At 45.0% G+C, this 18,241-nt stretch overlaps 1 protein-coding gene across 1 annotated transcript in view; it reads right to left on the reverse strand.

Annotated features, from left to right (window-relative positions):
• Window positions 1-17,639, reverse strand: part of taf1a (TATA box binding protein (TBP)-associated factor, RNA polymerase I, A) — a 67,874-nt gene extending 50,235 nt beyond the window's left edge. The window contains exons 1-7 of the mRNA XM_070890975.1: window positions 17,535-17,639; window positions 12,880-12,926; window positions 9,324-9,484; window positions 5,270-5,439; window positions 2,819-2,932; window positions 1,394-1,592; window positions 1,287-1,291 (exon numbers count right to left, since the gene is read on the reverse strand). Of these exons, the coding sequence (XP_070747076.1) occupies window positions 1,287-1,291; window positions 1,394-1,592; window positions 2,819-2,932; window positions 5,270-5,439; window positions 9,324-9,450 (615 nt within the window). The 5' untranslated portion in view covers window positions 9,451-9,484; window positions 12,880-12,926; window positions 17,535-17,639. The remainder of the gene's footprint in view (window positions 1-1,286; window positions 1,292-1,393; window positions 1,593-2,818; window positions 2,933-5,269; window positions 5,440-9,323; window positions 9,485-12,879; window positions 12,927-17,534) is intronic.
• Between the last annotated feature and the right edge of the window lie 602 nt (window positions 17,640-18,241).

An 18,241-nucleotide genomic window follows, 5' to 3' on the forward strand; every position in this document is an offset into this window, starting at 1 on the left:
CACCCCTTCCTCCCCCTCTCCCCCACCACCCACCCCTTCCTCCCCACCAACCCCCACCCTTCCCTCCCCCCCTTCCCTTCCTCTCCCCCCCACCAACCCCCCTTCCCTTCCTCCCCCCACCAACCCCCCTTCCCTTCCTCCCCCCCCCACCAACCCCCCTTCCCTTCCCCCTTCCTCCCCCCCCCACCAACCCACCTTCCCTTCCTCCCCCCCCCACCAACCCACCTTCCCTTCCTCCCCCCCCCACCAACCCCCCTTCCCTTCTTCCCCCCCCGGGGGGGGGGGGGTTGTAGTGAGAGCGTGGTGAGAGAGAGGGGACGAAGACGAGGGGGGGGGGGGTGTGTGATGTGTGTGTTGGTGGAAATAATTAATAAGGAAAGGAAAGGAGAAAATAATTACAAAGGAAAGGAAGGAAATATTAACAGGAAAGGCCCCCCCACACCACCCCATCCCTCCCCCCCACCCCCAACCCACTCCTTCCCTTCCCCCCCCACCTTCCCTCTCCCCCCCTCTCCCACCTTCCCTCTCCCCCCCCCCTTCCCTTCCTCCCCCCTTCCCTTCCCTTCCTCCCCCCCCTTCCCTTCCCTTCCTCCCCCCCCCTTCCTCCCCCCCTTCCCTTCCCCCCCCCTTCCTCCCCCCCCTTCCCTTCCCTTCCTCCCCCCCCTTCCCTTCCCTTCCTCCCCCCCCTTCCCTTCCCTTCCTCCCCCCCCTTCCCTTCCCTTCCTCCCCCCCCTTCCCTTCCCTTCCTCCCCCCCCTTCCCTTCCCTTCCTCCCCCCCCTTCCCTTCCCTTCCTCCCCCCCCTTCCCTTCCCTTCCTCCCCCCCCTTCCCTTCCCTTCCTCCCCCCCCTTCCCTTCCCTTCCTCCCCCCCCTTCCCTTCCCTTCCTCCCCCCCCTTCCCTTCCCTTCCTCCCCCCCCTTCCCTTCCCTTCCTCCCCCCCCTTCCCTTCCCTTCCTCCCCCCCCTTCCCTTCCCTTCCTCCCCCCCCTTCCCTTCCCTTCCTCCCCCCCCCTTCCCTTCCCTTCCTCCCCCCCCTTCCCTTCCCTTCCTCCCCCCCCTTCCCTTCCCTTCCTCCCCCCCCTTCCCTTCCCTTCCTCCCCCCCCTTCCCTTCCCACCACCGGCTGGCTGCAGCCAGGAAACAGAGACAAAAAATGTTAATCAGGCCCCCCCGTTAAATTTGGCAGGACTGGAGGGACCCAACCGTAAAACCACACCCTCGCCCCAAATATCCATGCCATTGTTTTAAAATTTCAGGCTTTATAAGCGCACTTCAGTAGACAGCCATACATTTGCTGGAAGTGAAGACTCCAATTAGAGGATTTCCTGTCATCTCATTAGATTCAAGCAGGACAAAGAGTAGCAATTTATATTATGACCCCACAATCATCACTTACCTCTCTCCTGAAGAGCACTATTCTTCTTAACCCATGTATAATAATCAAGCAACGCCCTGTAGCCCTGAATGAGTTTAAGCAATTTTTGCTCAGATGCTGATTTTTCTCCATATCTCCAGGTTTCAGCCAAAGATAGTTCCCTGTAGGCTTCATCCATCTTTCCATTACACAGCAGGTGAATAGCATGCTCCAAGCACACCTTGGGGAACAGAAAGAACAGGAGAGATTATATCCGACATGATGCAGCAGGTTCGGCTTGTCACGGTTTAAAAAGGTGCTCACTAGCTGGCTCAGTGGATACACCGCCAGTAAGGTACTGAGCCATGCTCAGATCTAAATTTTGGTCTATGCTAAGGTAACTGGTCTCTGCCATGTCGTAATTAGAGGCACTGCAACTGGACTCAACAGACTGAGACTATGGAGTCTACATTCAACAAAACATACCAGGAAATAATCCTTAACAATACTAAAAAAAAAAGACATTAATTGACACAGAACTAGTCTGTAATACATACCAGTCTGGAAACACATGTGTCAAACGATACTATATTCTGCTGGACTATAATCAGCAATTCTGCTTCAGTTTACTACACAACAGGTGAATTTAGATTATTGTTTTTTTTTAAATTAATAAAAAAAGTGTAAAGTAAGCAACTTTGGGCTAGAAATTCCCCAGTCTGTTGTTATTTGATAATGTCATTTTAGTGAATAAAAATTACGCCATTTTTTAAGGGGGTAAATTTGGCCACAAAATGCGCTTATCCTTAAAAAAAACGGCACTGCACAACAATTCGCGTTAATAACGGCGATCTTGCCAACTTTAGCCCAAGGCCTTTCAACGCCAAAAATATAGGCCCTGGGAGGGTAGAATACAAAAAAAAGGGCAAAAAACTAAAATCAAAAATCACAAAATATTTACAAGACCCTTAACTAAGTAATTGCTGCAAAAGAATTAAAAAATAAAAACTTTAATTTAACTTTTTTGCAGGTCTTCCAACTTACCGATGTTTGAGGCTGCAATGCCTGCTTTTCTCGTGCATTTTTTTTCCATCCCAAAATGGGTTCGCTGAATGGCCAAACTTAGGTGATGCGGTTTTTTTCCCCCGCGTTGCACCAGGGCAATCCGCTTTTTATCGATATTTTCAAAACGCCATTCTTAAGGTTTGGGGAATTTTGACCACTTCATTTTAAGAACAAAAAAGCACTTTTAACACAAAAAAAACCCATGTTAAAATGTGCGTTAGGCTGGGCAAATTCAAGCCCGTTATTTTTTAGTTGAGAACAAAATCTTAATATTCGGAGACTGCGAATTGATCACTGTAGCAGAGTCAAGTCGACTACACTTCAAAAGTACTTCATTGGCTGTAAAGCACTTTCCTGAGGTCGAAGGGCGCGATATAAATCCAATTCTTTATTTTTAGTTACCTTCAGGTAATGTGTCACTCCAATGTTTTTCATTTTCCCAGCAAATGAATTGATGTCCTCGATGCAGCTGTTGGGATGATGCTGAAGTATTGCAGTTCCCATCCTCCAAATTACCTAAATGTAAAAAGACCACCAGTAATATTTCAATACTGCTTTAGTAAATGTTTTCACAAGAATAAGAAAAGCACAATTAATCAGAAATAATCGTGTAGGTGCATTAGCAATTTATCGAATAATCTTTATTGCAAAATCTGTTAACAAAAAGTTGTTTTTCCAAAAGGGAGTTGGATAAGTTCCTGAAAGAATTTTTTTTTGCAGGGCTGCGGGGAAAGTGCAGGGAAATGGGACTTGCTGAAGTGCCCTTGCAAGAAGCCGGCACAGGCTCGACGGCCCAAATGGCCTCCTTCTGTGCAGGATTCTAATACTTCAAGAGATCATCAGTTCAAGGATAAAAAAGCTACAATTTCAGATCCCTGATCTATTATAAATGAATCATACTAGGAATGTACCTTATTTTACATGTGCCACAAATAATGCAGGGCTGAGTGCTGGGACCCCAGCTATTTACAATATACATTAATGATTTAGATGAAAGAATAGAGTGTAATATCTCCAAGTTTGCAGATGACACTAAGCTGGGTGGTGGTGTGAGCTGTGAGGAGGATGCTAAGAGGCTGCAGGGTGACTTGGACAGGTTAGGCGAGTGGGCAAATGCATGGCAGCTGCAGTATAATGTGGATAAATGTGAGGTTATCCACTTTGGTGGCAAAAACACAAAGGCAGAATATTCTCTGAATGGCAGCAGATTAGGAAAAGGGGATGTGCAACGAGACCTAGGTGTCATGGTACATCAGTCATTGAAAGTTCGCATGCAGGTACAGCAGGCGGTGAAGAAGGCAAATGGTATGTTGGCCTTTATAGCTAGGGGATTTGAGTATAGAAGCAGGGAGTTGTACAGGGCCTTGGTGAGGCCTCACCTGGAATAGTGTGTTCAGTTTTGGTCTCCTAATCTGAGGAAGGATGTTCTTGCTATTGAGGGAGTGCAGCAAAGGTTCACCAGACTGATTCCCGGGATGACAGGACTGACACATGAGGAGAGACTTGATCGACTGGGCCTGTATTCACTGGAGTTTAGAAGGATGAGAGGGGATCTCATCGAAACATAAAATTCTGACGGGACTGGACAGGTTAGATGCAGGAAGAATGCTCCCGATGTTGGGAAGTCCAGAACCAGATGTCACAGTCTAAGGATAAGGGGTAAGCCATTTAGGACTGAGATGAGGAGAAACTTCTTCACTCAGAGTGGTTAACCTGTGGAATTCTGTACCGCAGAGAGTTGTTGATGCCATTACATTGGATATATTCAAGAGGGAGTTAGATATGGCCCTTACGGCTAAAGGGATCAAGGGGTATCGGCAGAAAGCAGGAAAGGGATACTGAGGTGAATGATCAGTCATGATCTTATTGAATGGTGGTACAGGCTCGAATGGCCTACTCCTGCTGCTATTTTCTATGTTTCTCTGTTATACAGCTATAAACGGTTAATCAGGTATATTTCCCTCTGAATAGTACTAAACATTGTAATCAGATACATTTTTGAAAGTATGATTATTGTTAAAACCATAAAATGTGCACAACACAGAAAGACAAGTTAAAGTCTGTAGACCAGTTTTTAGTGCTAGATGATCAGCTACCTTGTCATGCCCCATATGGTTATTGTGTACAGGATGGATCTTGCATGGCATTGCTCACATGAGAGTCACCGTTCTCGAACATGAGCTACCAGAGCCTGATGAAAACTCTTCCCCACACCCACCCCCCCGCCCCAACACAGCCCCCTCTTCACCAAATAACTTGCCAACAGATCTTAGTGGGAATAAAACAAAACATCTACTTAAGCAGGTCTGTTAAATCTTGAGTGCTGAAATGTTAACTTTACTCCAGCAGCAGGATCAGCATGGGAAACTGTTACAATTGCTTTTCATTCTGCAATTAATTGAAATATTAGTCCATAATGACCAATGCTAATAAAAATTAGAATTTACATCCAATATGGCATTAGCGGTACAGTAGTGAGGTGGTTATGTTACTGGACTAATAATTCAGAGAATGCAAGTTCAAATCTCACCATGGCAATGAGAATTTGAATTTGGTTTAAAAAATATCTGGAACTAAAAAAGCTTTTATCAGTAAAAGTGACCATGAAGTTGTCGGATTGTCGAACAAACCCAATTGGTTCACTGTCAATTGGGAAGGACCCATTCCTTATCTGGCCTATAAATGATTCCAGACCCACATCAGTATGGTTGCATTTTAACTGCCCACTGAAGTTGCCTAGCAAGCCAATCAGTTGTCAAGAATGCCCACCACCACCTTCTCAGGGCTGTGCCTGGGGCAACCACACCTCAAGAATGGTTTCAAATGATAGGGAAATTCCAGGATGTCCTTTACCTTACTGGCAGATCCTTGTTTTCTGGTAGTGTTGTCTTCCAAGATCTGGAAGTAGTTGGTCATCAGTTCTCCAGCCATCTGCCACTGGTGGTGAAACATGGCTTGGTGAATGCGACTCAGACAGGTTTTGGCCGTTCTTTGGAAGCCAGTTTGCTTTCCATCTTTGACATCTGCAATTGCAAGTGTAGTTTTAAAAATCGCACTGTCTTTCTAATTGAACATGCACAGAACTTAGTAAAATGCAGCCACAGTTTTGCTGCTGAAACCCAACAATATTCCCTAAAATAAGTAGGCTGCTACAGGAAAAGTTGCTTTTATTGCATCATTACTTTTTTAAAAAAAAAGAACTTCGTCATATATTTCTCTTGTGTTCGGTTCTGAACACAACACCGATTTACTTTCTGAAAGTATCTGTGGTAGTATAGCATTCCATAGAGATGAAACAGAAACTCTAGTTGCTGCAATTATCACCTAGTCTTTGGATAGCAGAAGAATGCACTATTATACTGTACGATTTGGGCTTTACACTGCAAAATTAAATCTCATCAAAAAGTCAGCATTGCAGATTTCATTTGCTTACAGAACTTTTAATTCACATCTCGTTGACCATATTAATACTAATACAGGAAATCAAGTGGTGTCTTTTACATTTGATCGAAGCTGAACTTCGACTAGATGTTAGACATGTGCAATGTTGCCAAGTCCTTTACTTTAAACCGATTGTTTTGTCTTTAATACAAACTGCATTGTGGTTTCCAATTGGTTTGTAATGAAACATATTTGCAATATTAGTAATGTCTAGCTTCCTGAGTATGGGTTACCATCTGGTGGCTACATGTAGAATTTCTCTCAATTGCCTGCTTAAGTAAACAGAATTTAAAGGGAGACCAGTTACATCTCAAAGAGGTGTTCGGACTTGAAAATACAATGGATGTCCTGTTTGGTCACAAACCCTATACACTGTTGGTGCTGCTGCTAATAGCAACTCCAGTAGTAGGACCACCTCACAAGAGGCGGCACCATTGAAGCCTACAAACAAACATTGCTGCCAGTGATGCCACCAACACATACAAGACAACAATGCCGTTCTCCATTGTCTGGCCAGTGCTATCTCCAGACATCGGTGGGCCCAAGTTTCGGGTGGAGTTGCTCCAATTTTTTTGGAGCAATTAGTTTAGTTTGGAGTATCTTAGAATCGCAATTCTCGGCATTTAGTTTGCTCCAGTTCTAGTGAGTTAGTTTAGTTTTAGTTCATTTTTTTTCCAAAAGGGGGTGTGCCCAGCAACTTAGGCCTGTTTTGCAAGTTTAGGCAGTGAAAACTTACTCCATTCTAAGTTAGTTTGAAGTAAGTGTCCACTTTTGTAAGTTCTGAAAAACCTTACCTAGAGTTAAGTTCAGTGCAGGCACAGCCAGAGACTGGGGGTGGGAAGCATTAAACACATCACGTAAAATGGCCTAAAACCTCTTGCGATGATATTTTGCCTTATATCTGCTGAGTGAGGACAATTGTTTCTCTTTTTATAAATAAGCAAGTGTAGGCTCCCGGCTGAGGCAGACACATCAATATCAACAGGGGGGGGGGGGTTGGAGGATTTTCCAAAGCGCTAAACACTTTCACAACAACATTAAAGAAGCATAAGTACATTTAAAGCACCAGGCACTAAACGAAGCACAAAAAGTAATAAGCAATTCATTATTAAAAAATAGAAGGAACCCTGCACCCTAAAGCACCAAGACCAATAACATAAAAAAAATAGAAGTCCTACTTTTATGTGAAGGGAAGGAAGGAAGGACTGTGTCTGTCTGTCTGTCTGTCTCTCTCTCGGTCAGTTAAAGTCTCTGTCAATGTCTGACTCCACCAGTGTCTGTCAGAGGGGAGGGAGTGGAGGAAGAGGGAGTGGGAGTGGGATGGGGAGGTGGGCTGAACGCGGGGGGGTGGGTGCAGACAAACATTGTGCATCTATACTTTTATACAAGTATCTATACAAACAGCAGCTATATTTGAAGGGAGCATTGATCAACAATGCGAAATCAGCTTTTCCACATGACGATTTCAGCTTGCAATAAAAATATTTTTTCAATTAATGCTAATCAATTACCTTGCAGCCCACAGCCAACTTGATATAATGCATTGTGTTAGGTTTTTTAGTTGTAAATTTACATTTGTAAACAATGTCCAAAAAGGTGCAGAAAAACAGTAAACAGGGTTGACCACTGGAGAAAATAATATCCACGTTGGAAGTGTTTTGCTACAGGCTGGGGGGGGCTGAACAGGAGGCTGAACTGTAGAGCATCGGGCTGCGAGGAGCAACTGCACATGCACGCACACTCTAGCGCGCATGTGCAGCGGTCCCGGCAGTTTTCAGCGCCGGGACCTGGCTCCGCCCCCCACCCCTTGTGCTGCCGAGCCCGAAGACGTCCTGAGGAGCTCGGAGAATAGCAGATAAGTTTTCGGTACCCTTTTCATTCTAGAAAGTCAACGCACCTTATGGAGGTGTGCTGTTTTTACAGGGGGCGGAAACTTGGGCCCCGAATGTCCAAAAAAAGTGCTATGGTGCAATGTAAATGGGAAAGGATTCCCGCATATCACAGCAATGCTTTTCTTATTCATTCACAGATGCGGGCGTTGCTGGCAAGGCCAGTGTTTTTTGCCCATCCCTAATTGTCCTCGAGAAGGTGGTGGTGATGAGTGGACTTCTTGAACCGCTGCAGTCCGTATGAAGAAGATACTTCCATAGTGGTTAGGTAGAGAGATCCAGGATTTTGACCCAGCAACGATGAAGGAACGGTGATATATGTCCAAGACAGCATGGTGTGTTATTGAAGGGGAATTTGGAGATTTTGGCGTTCCCAAGCGCCTACTGGCCTTGTCCTTCTTGGTGGTAGAGGTCGTGGGTTTGGGAGGTGGTGTCAAAGAAGCCTTGGCGAGTTGCTGCAGTGCATCTTATAGATGTTACACACTGCAGCCAAGGTACGCCAGTAGTGGAGGGAGTGAATGATGAAGGTGGTGGATGGGGTGCCAATTAAGCGGGCTGCTTTGACCTGGTAGGTGTCGAGCTTCAAGTGTTGCATGCATGCAGACACAGACTGCTTCATTATCTGAGGAATTGTGAACGGAACTGAACAGTGTGCCGCCCCCACTTCTGACCTCATGATGGAGGGAAGCTCATTGATGAAGCAGCTGAAGATGGTTGGGCCTAGGACACTGCCCTGAGGAACTTCTGCAGCGATATCTTGGGGCCGAGATGAATGGCCTCCAACATCCACCTTCCTCTGTGCTAGGTATGACTCCAGCCAGTGGAGAGTTTTCCTCTTGATCCTCATTGACTTCAATTTTATTGGAAGCAATTCTGTACATAAAGGTGGCATCAATCCACTTGTCTGGTTTGTATTTGAGCTCAAGTAATCTGTTCCCTTTTACTAAAAAAAAGTTGCCTAAATTTCTTTTGATCGCCTCAAATTTAAATTGTGTCCCTAATCCGCCAATCATATAACTGAAGTTCTATCAAGTCTCCTCTGCAGAGAGTGAAGTTCCAGGGGAGACAATTCAGCCCTCTAAGCTTCCTCCCATAATTAATTTCATGTGTAATCAACATTTCCATTCCTTCCACCTAACCCTGAGAAAATACACTTACCCATGTTGAACTTTGTCTGTCCATGTCCTGATCCCTTAGGATTATCATACATAAACTGACATCACTGGCCACAACATTTAATTTGATGTCATATGCAAAAGTAGACACCTTGAACAATATTCAGTCTTCTAAATCATTTATAACAAACAGTGGCTCCATCACTGACCCCTGTGGGACCAGCCCCACAATCACACACACACACACCCCCTCTGCCATGCATCAATCCATCTTGACAAATTCCTTCCTGAAATCCTGTTAGATGGCATCGACCCTCATTCACAAAATTTTGGGTAGTTCTTTGCAGCTCATTAATCCCCTGTCCAGCATTTACCAATGCCACTGTATTTGGGCTCTGCACTTATGGACAGTTTGACAAGATTATTAAACAATATACAAATGGTTTACTGAGTTGGCCATACTTTGGAACTGAAGTACACTTGTAGGCAGATGTAAACGAATTTCTGGACGGCAACTGCTGATCCAAATTCTCTCTTCGTCAGTGGAATGATCTCTTTCTGATGTTAGCTCAGCTACCTCGTCATCCATCTTGAGCTCACCATTAACATGAAACCGCGATAACCTGAAAGTTAGAGATCATCGTTGAAGAAGTGGCAAGTCAACATCATGTAATCACACAAGTAATGATAATCGGTCTGATTTTTTTGTTTTCATTTTTCCAGGATTTAGACCTAAACAAATCTGGTAAAATCAGTTGAAAACAAAGAGGTTTTTTTTGACAAATAAAAACAAAATCTTTATAATGAGCAAACAAAACAAAATGTTTATAGTGAGCAAAGTACAGATTTAAATCAAGCAGTTTTGGAAGGAACCAAAAACTCTTAAATGCTTACAACTACTTTCAGACGGTCTAATGCTAAGAGTTATTAGCATGTTCATTAGCTGCATCCTCAGCATCTCCTCCCCATGGATGTGTGTTAAACTTTTCTTCTTAGGAGGTCCCTTGTATCGACGATGACTTGCTTCCACGCCAAAAAGGAATGAGTTCACAGGTGTTTCAATGATTGACCTGACATTCCAGGTCCCGAAGTACATGTTGAAGGGTGGAAGATGCCCGTGAGTAGATTTTTTTTTAAACATGTGGTGGCCGTTGCACACCAGCCACCACACGGGCTTGGCAGTGGCAAGGATTAACCAAAGACGACTGGAGACCAGCTCTGCTGCACGGACCTAGTGTGCACACAGTGTGGGTTGGCCAGTGCTGCCCCTGGGCCCACACCTCTCCTGAGCCCCGACCACGTCGCTCTACAATCTCTCGCCGCTCCTTCGCCTCGATCTCACCGCTCCTCTGCTGCTTGCCACATCTCCTGCTGTACCTGCCCACGCTCCAATCAGCGACCTTGATTTTGGTGACGTCCAATCCAGTCACCCTTCTCCAAGTCATCGCCCTCCTGCACCAGCTCGCGCTGCTCCCGCGCCGCCGCACCTCCATTCCTTTTATAGCCCCGACCGACCGCTGGTGGTTTCTCGCTGGTCGGGGCCTCCACGCTGCCATGATTAACAGCAGAAATAACAGCAGAATCCAACCGCTGCAGTTAGTTGTGAACTCACTGATGTCTGAGCAGCATGCATGACTGAGCGAATCCCTTCCCACACGGAGCAGGTGAACGGCCTCTCCCCAGAGGGAGGACGGGGTGTGTCAGCAGATCCTTTGTGCTTTTAAAGCTCTTCGCACAGTCAGAACATTTAAATGATCTCTCAACAGTGTGAACTCGCTGTGTGTCAGGAGCTTGGATAACTGAGTGAATCCCTTCCCACACACGGAGCAAGTGAACGGTCTCTCCCCGGTGTGAATGCATCAATGAATATCCAGCTGGGACAGGTAATTGAATCCCTTCCCACATTTCCACGGTTTCCCCGTGGCGCGGGTGTCCTTGTGTCTCTCCAGGTTGGACGATCAGTTGAACACGATGCAGGTAACTGGCGGTAATGTTTACAATACTTCCAGTCTGTATGCTGAGAAGTACGCCCCATGATCAATGGAAAGGAACGCGCCAGAATTGCACAACAAAAATCAGCGCCATTAAAATTATTCACACAAACTACATGTTCTGTACAGTCAGATCTTCTACTGCGTGAAGCAGAAGGCACACTTATGCAATGGGAGAGGGGAAATTCCCTGCTTGCATATCTTGCTGCTGGCTACATTTGTGCAAGCCTGGGAGCAGCTGCACAAGGTGACAACGGTGGTCTTTAAGCCACATTGATATTATCCTTCCAGAAACCCAACCCTATGTCTTTGCCATTTCACTATCTAATTGTTTCATGAAAAAAATCCAGCGCTCCCTAAAACATTTGGGCTAGGTAATCACCCTATGTAAAGATATACTCATTTCTCATTATCTATCCTAAACCTGTGGACTCTTGTATTGCTTTGGGTTCACTGTCTCTAGCCACTAAGTATCTTGTATAGCTCTAGGAAGTTCCCTCTTTTCAAGGCTTTCCCCTCAGTTTCTGGGAGATCAGACTCTATACTGCGTCTAGGGCATGGGGGGGGGGGGGGGGGGGGGAACCCCTCTCACGTCACAATGCCTGCAAGCTCTCAGCTGAGAATGGTGTGCATCACCGGAAAAAAACATACGTTTGTAAGAATCGCACAAAATTTCACTTGATTTCTGGAGTTGTGACTCCTGGAAGGTGAATTAACAGAACAGAACAGATTGAGAGAAAAGAACAGTATAACTTTTTGCAGACATACTATTGAAAACTTGTATTATAGTACCAAACATTTTAATATTTGACGACAGTCAATGGATTCCCTGAATGAACTTTTTTGTTAAATAGAAAAGCTCCCTCTGGTGGTAAAGAGTAAGTACTGCTATAAATTACAGAAAATTCTATAGCCTGGTACTAATATTGGAAACTCCAGAATAAAAAAAATAAACATGTTCACTTTGAATTGTGGTACCAGATATCCCAGACCCTGATTAGGTTAACAGTGGGTGTGGTTGAATAGCTTTGAAGTATTTCCTTCATTTGGTGTCATAAATAACCATGGATGAGAAAGTGCTGAAACTGCATTGTGACTACTTAGCCTTGCTCTTTTTCCCTCTCATGCTTCCATTGACTGTCGTCAAATATTAAAATGTTTGGTACTATAATACAAGTTTTCAATAGTATGTCTGCAAAAAGTTATACTGTTCTTTTCTCTCAATCTGTTCTGTTAATTCACCTTCCAGGAGTCACAACTCCAGAAATCAAGTGAAATTTTGTGCGATTCTTACAAACGTATGTTTTTTTCCGGTGATGTACACCATTCTCAGCTGAGAGCTTGCAGGCATTGTGACGCGAGAGGGCCCTCCCCATGCCCTAGACGCAGTATAGAGTCTGATCCCCCAGAAACCGAGGGGAAAGCCTTGAAAAGAGGGAACTTCCTAGAGCTATACAAGATACTTAGTGGCTAGAGACAGTGAACCCAAAGCAGTACATACACTGATTCTCAGTCCCAGAGGCTGTGCCATGGTTAGACAACTGCCGGTACACCAGTGGGGAAATCCAGGATGAGATAGAGGCAAGTCAAAGCAAGACTTGTGTTGCAGATATATTTACACCAAATGTAACTATCCACTTCCAGACCATAATTCCTTATCAAGAGAGACCCCATATCCAAGTAATCTGTTTTTCTTTCACTTCTACAACAATTTCTAAAAGAAAATTATACATGTATATTGAGCAAAAAGGACTGAAGGACAAATCAAGTCTTCTTCTTAGGCAGTCCCTCGTCGAGTCGACGATAACTTAGTTAAATGCTCATAAGATGGCCTCCAAACACTGCGATTGCCTTTGCTCTCATACCTGCAGTGTCTCAGATTTCTGTTCTCCTCCTCCCTCAAACAAATGTCTTTACACCCAATTGCCTTCCCTTCAGAGGTGAATGTTAGAAGATGGACGATCTCAGGCATTCCTGGAGCCATTATAAATACATTTTTAAAAGACAGTAAGAGAGAGTTTAGTTACCTTTGTAGATCACAGCCGGAAAGCTCAAGTGGTCTATTCTCATTCACCTAAACACCAGAAATAGAGTATTGTTTAATTAATTGAACAATTTCCAGTATTATTTATTAGAACATATATTGGGTCGGCACTTTTGCAATTCAAAATGAAATGTACTCATTGCTACCAGACTGAAAGAGGAGACGTAATTTGAGAACTACTGATTACAGGTAGCTCGTCTGAAATCCGGAAACCTCAGGACCGAGGCCATTCTGGGTATTTCGGAACGTCTTTCCGCGTCCCGAATCCGGAAACGCCTGGGCCGAGGTAAGGGGGTCCGGCGGCCCAGCGGGGGAGGCAAGAGGGGTGGCGGCAGGTCCGGATTCCAAAACATTTTCCAGATTCCGGACGACCCTGCCACAGTTCAGTCCGGTGTCCGGTTTTCGGAACTCCAGATTTCAGACGCTCAGCCTGTATCAGTAAAGCATGCTTAAAACTTTTTCTCACTTCACAATAAACTGTATTCAGCGATTAGGGCAGAATTGTCAAGGCGATGAATAATCAAAGTTAAAGCAGCTTGAATAACTTTAGAAAGTACCAATACAGGGCTAATAGGGCAGCAGTTTGACATGCAAGAGCGAAGCCCTCTTGGTGAGCACAGCACATTTTCAAGGAGGTGGTTAGCATCTGTTCTTGTGTTGTGATGCCTCAGACCATGTTTTATATAACAACCACTTCCATTTACATAGGCCCTTTAATGTAGTAAAATATCCCAAGGCGTTTTCACAATGGAAGAGGACGACAAAATACCAGCAGTGCAAAAGAACCTAAAAATAAGTCAAAGGAAGGAACTTAGTGGATTTAATATAAATATACAAAAAGTGGCAATGGAGAAAATAGTGGGACTTAAAAATAGACATATCTCCAGGACCTGATGCTTTCCACCCCAGGGTAATAAAGACATGAGGGGAAATTACAGATGCATTAGTCACAATATTCAAAAGCTCTATAGATTCAGGAATCTTGTCTCTGGATTGGAAAACTACAAATGTCACTCCATTATTTAAGAAAAGAGGGCGGGAGGAAGAAACTAGGTAACTACAGACCCGTCAGTTTAATATCAATTGTGGGGAAGTTACTGGAATCTATCATCAGAGAATGACTGAACACTTGGACAAGTATCAAAGTATTATAGCATGCATTTGTGAAAGGTAGGTCATGTCTAACTAATCTTAGTTGAATCTTTGGAGGAGTTCACTAGCTTAGTGGACAAAGGAGTGTCTATGGATATTGTCTACATGGACTCCAGAAAGCATTTGATAAGGTTCTTCACAAGAGATTAGCAACAAAGAGAGCATACAGAATTGGAGGTAATCTTATGACACGAGTTGATAATTGGCTGAGAGGTAGGGGACAAAGAGAAGGGATAAAGGGGTTTGTTCTCTAATTGGCTGGGTGTGACAAGTGGTGTTTGCCAGAGGTCTATAGGAGGAACTCAGATTTTATATATTAATAACTTGGATGGAGAGCGCTGTATATACAAGATTAACACTAAATTAGGAGCCAGAGGCCTTGGATTCGCAGCCCCTATGGGCACATACGAGGTGCACATGCGCCTGTAGGGGCCCCGCATGTTACGGGTTTAGGTATGCACTGCGCATGCGCCTAAACCTGCGATCTGTCAAGAATTCTGTCAGGAAGTAAAGGGGCTCCTCGGGCAGAGAGTTGGACTATTTGCCAAACTTCTGCCCAGTGAACAACCTTGAAATTCTTACGACTGATAAAAGCAGGCCTACGTCCCTGGAATACGCGGGCCTCTGCACAGGCCTACGCATAGAGGCCCAGGACCACCAGTCTCCAAACCTCCCAGACCTCCAGGTAAGTTCGTAGAAATGTTTCAGGTCAGAGGCATCCACCCGCGGGAAGCCTCTGACCGCAATTTAGGGGCCATAGTATGTTGTGTGGATGGGAGCTGGAACTTACAAAAGGAACATAAATAGGCCAAGTTAGTGGGCAAAATTATGGCAGATGGTGTTTAATGTGGGGAAGTACAATCTATATTAACATCTTGGAAGAAGGGACTGAGTGTAACGTAGCCAAGTTTGCTGACGATACAAAGATGGGAGGAAAAGCAATGTGTGAGGAGGACATAAAAAATCTGCAAAAGGACATAGACAGACTAAGTGAGTGGGACAAAAATTGGCAGATGGAGTATAATGTTGGAAAGTGTGAGGTCATGCACTTTGGCAGAAAAAAATCAAAGAGCAAATTATTATTTAAATAGAGAAAGATTGCAAAGTGCTGCAGTACAGTGGGACCTGGGAGTACTTGTGCATGAAACACAGGATAGTATGCAGGTGCAGCAAGTGATCAGAAAGGTCAATGACATCTTGGCCTTTATTGCAAAGGGGATGGAGTATAAAAGCAGGGAAGTCTTGCTACAGCTGTACAGGATATTGGTGAGGCCACACCTGGAATATTGCGTGCAGTTTTGGTTTCCATATTTACGAAAGGATATGCTTGCTTTGGAGGCAGTTCAGAGAAGGTTCACTAGGTTGATTCTGGGGATGAGGAGGTTGACTTATGAGGAAAAGTTGAGTAGGTTCGGCCTCTACTCATTGGAATTCAGAAGAATGAGAGGTGATCTTATCGAAACGTATAAAATTATGAGAGGGCTTGACAAGGTGGATGCAGACTGGTGGGAGAGACTAGAACTAGAGGGCATGATTTTAGAATAAGGGGCCGCCCATTTAGAACAGATGGAGAAATTTCTTCTCTCCGAGGGTTGGCAATCTGTGGAATTTGCTGCCTCAGAGAGCTGTGGAAGCTGGGACATTGAATAAATTTAAGACAGAAATAGACAGTTTCTTAAACAATAAGGGGATAAGGGGTTATGGGTAGCAGGCAGGGAAGTGGAGCTGAGTCCATGATCAGATCAGTCATGATCTTATTGAATGGCAAAGCAGGTTCGAGGGACTGTATGGCCTACTCCTGCTCCAATTTCTTATGTTATGTACTTTCTCCACCTAGGGCGGTCTTCGGCCAGGGACTCCCAGGTGTCAGTGGTGATGTCGCACTTTATCAGGGAGGCTTTGAGGGTGTACTTGTACCGTTTTCACTGCTCACCTTTGGCTCGTTTGCCATGGAGGAGCTCCATATAGAGCATTTGCTTCGGGAGTCTCGTGTCTGGCATGCAAACTATGTGGCCTGCCCAGTGAAGCTGATCGAGTATGGCCAGTGCTTCAATGCTGGGGATGTTAGCCTGGACGAGGACACTGATGTTGGTGCGCCTGTCCTGCCAGGGGATTTGCAGGTACAAAAATAATCCAAAAGGATAATGGAATCTTGACCTTTATCTCAAGCGGGATGGAATTCAAAAAAGTGATGCTTCAGTTGTACAGAGCTTTGGTCAGACCATCTGGACCACAACATTCACTTTTCGGCACCGAACCATAGGGAAGATATATTGACCTTGGAGGATGAACTGCAGAGTCACCAGAATTTTACCAGGGTTTGAAGGGTTTATGAGGGCAGATTACATAAACTTGGCTTGTATTCCTTGAGTTTAGATGGTTGAGGAGTGATCAAATGAAGACATTTAAAAAGATGGATGCAGATAAACTAGTGTGTTTCTTGGTATGATTACCCCTACCCAGCCACATTTCCACAGAGTTTGATCTGGCATTCCAAAAGAAAACAGCATTATAGAATCTTATATGGCCCTGGAAGAGGACTGCAGCTAACACTTGCAGGGGTGGGGGGGTACCAGAACTAGGGGTCATAAATAGTCAATAAATCAAATAGGAAATTCAGCAGAAACCTCTTTACAAAGAGTGGAACGTGCTACCACAAGGATTGTTTGAGGTGAATAGCATAGATGCATTTAAGGGTAAGGTAGATGAACACGAGGGTGAAAGGAATAGGATATAGAGGAGGTTTGCATGGAGTATAAACATCAGCACAACCAGTTGGACCAAATGGCCTGTTCCTGTGCTATGCAATTCATTTAACCGCTGCACGATAATTTAAGACTTGCATTTATATAGCACCTTTCACAATCACCAGAGTGTAGTCACTGTTGCAATATGGGAAACACGGGAGTCAACTTGCACACCATGCTCCTACAAACAGCAATATGATAATGGCAAGATAATCTGTTTTTTTATGTTGATTGAGGGATAAATATTGGCCAGGACACTGGGGATAACTCCCCTGCTCTAAGAAATAGTGCCACGGGATCTTTTACACCCACCTGAGAGAGCAGACGGAGGCTCCGACAGTGCAGCACTCCCTCAGCACTACACTGGAGTGTCAGCCTAGATTTTTGTGTTCAAGTCCCTAGAGTGGGACTTGAGTGGGACTTGAACCACAACCTTCTCGCAACCAAATGTGCTGCGCACCGAGCCACAGCTGACACGTTCTATATAAAATGGCGAGATGCATAACACTGACATTATCAACATCTTTCATCAGACCTTCATTTTAATCTTAAAAGTGAAGGCAGAAACATTAAACATTCCAAAGGATCACCATAATCAAATACCAGTCACAAGAGCTCCGCCCATTTAAACTGCCCTCGCCCCGCTCCTGGGTTAGTCGCTCCCTGGCCCCCCAAAAGGTTCCTTAACCTGTGCAGCCCAGGCAGGTTTGCTCAAGCGCTGCCCGTCCACATCACTCACCCTTCCACCCGCAGCGCAGCAAGCACAGCCTCCCAGTCCTCGGCTTGCCCGGCTCCCGGACCGTCTTCCATTCCCGGGATACGTTCCATTCGCGCACCACGTGCAGCCGCTTTCGAAAAACTACTTCCGGCGTCAAGCTGCACGGCGCTGTGTTTTCAATCAAAGCATCCGGGCTCAAAATCATTCATTTTCTTGCCCTGGGGTTACATGCCCGGTAACTCAGAGTATGTATTGTGTAGTCTGGGACCAGGTTCGTTACCTTCAAACATTAAAAACAAGATTCGTTTTTTTTATTTAATTGCTGCATCGTCGCCATCCGTGTGTTTAACACTTGCATCACTTGCCCAATTCCACTGACATAGGCCAACGCATTGAAACACATTAAAACTGAGCCCAATGAAAAACATTGACCTGGAAATTCCGGCCTGCCGGGTCCGTACGGAGTGTCTACGGACCCGGGAAGGCATCGGAAAAGCCAGTTTTCAGCGCACGATGCGCATGTGCTGAAAACCGGCTTTTTCGATCTGTCAAGCTGGAGCTGGACTGATCCTCTGAATGCACTGGAGAACTATGGGTTCTCGCAAAAGATTCAGCAGTTTAGACAAATACTGCCCAGAATCTAGGCACGAAACGTAGAGACATAGAAAATAGGTGCAGGAGTAGGCCATTCAGCCCTTCAATCCTGCACCACCATTCAATAAGATCAT

This window comes from Pristiophorus japonicus, chromosome 9 (assembly GCF_044704955.1).
Source record: "Pristiophorus japonicus isolate sPriJap1 chromosome 9, sPriJap1.hap1, whole genome shotgun sequence".
Taxonomy (NCBI): domain Eukaryota; kingdom Metazoa; phylum Chordata; class Chondrichthyes; family Pristiophoridae; genus Pristiophorus; species Pristiophorus japonicus.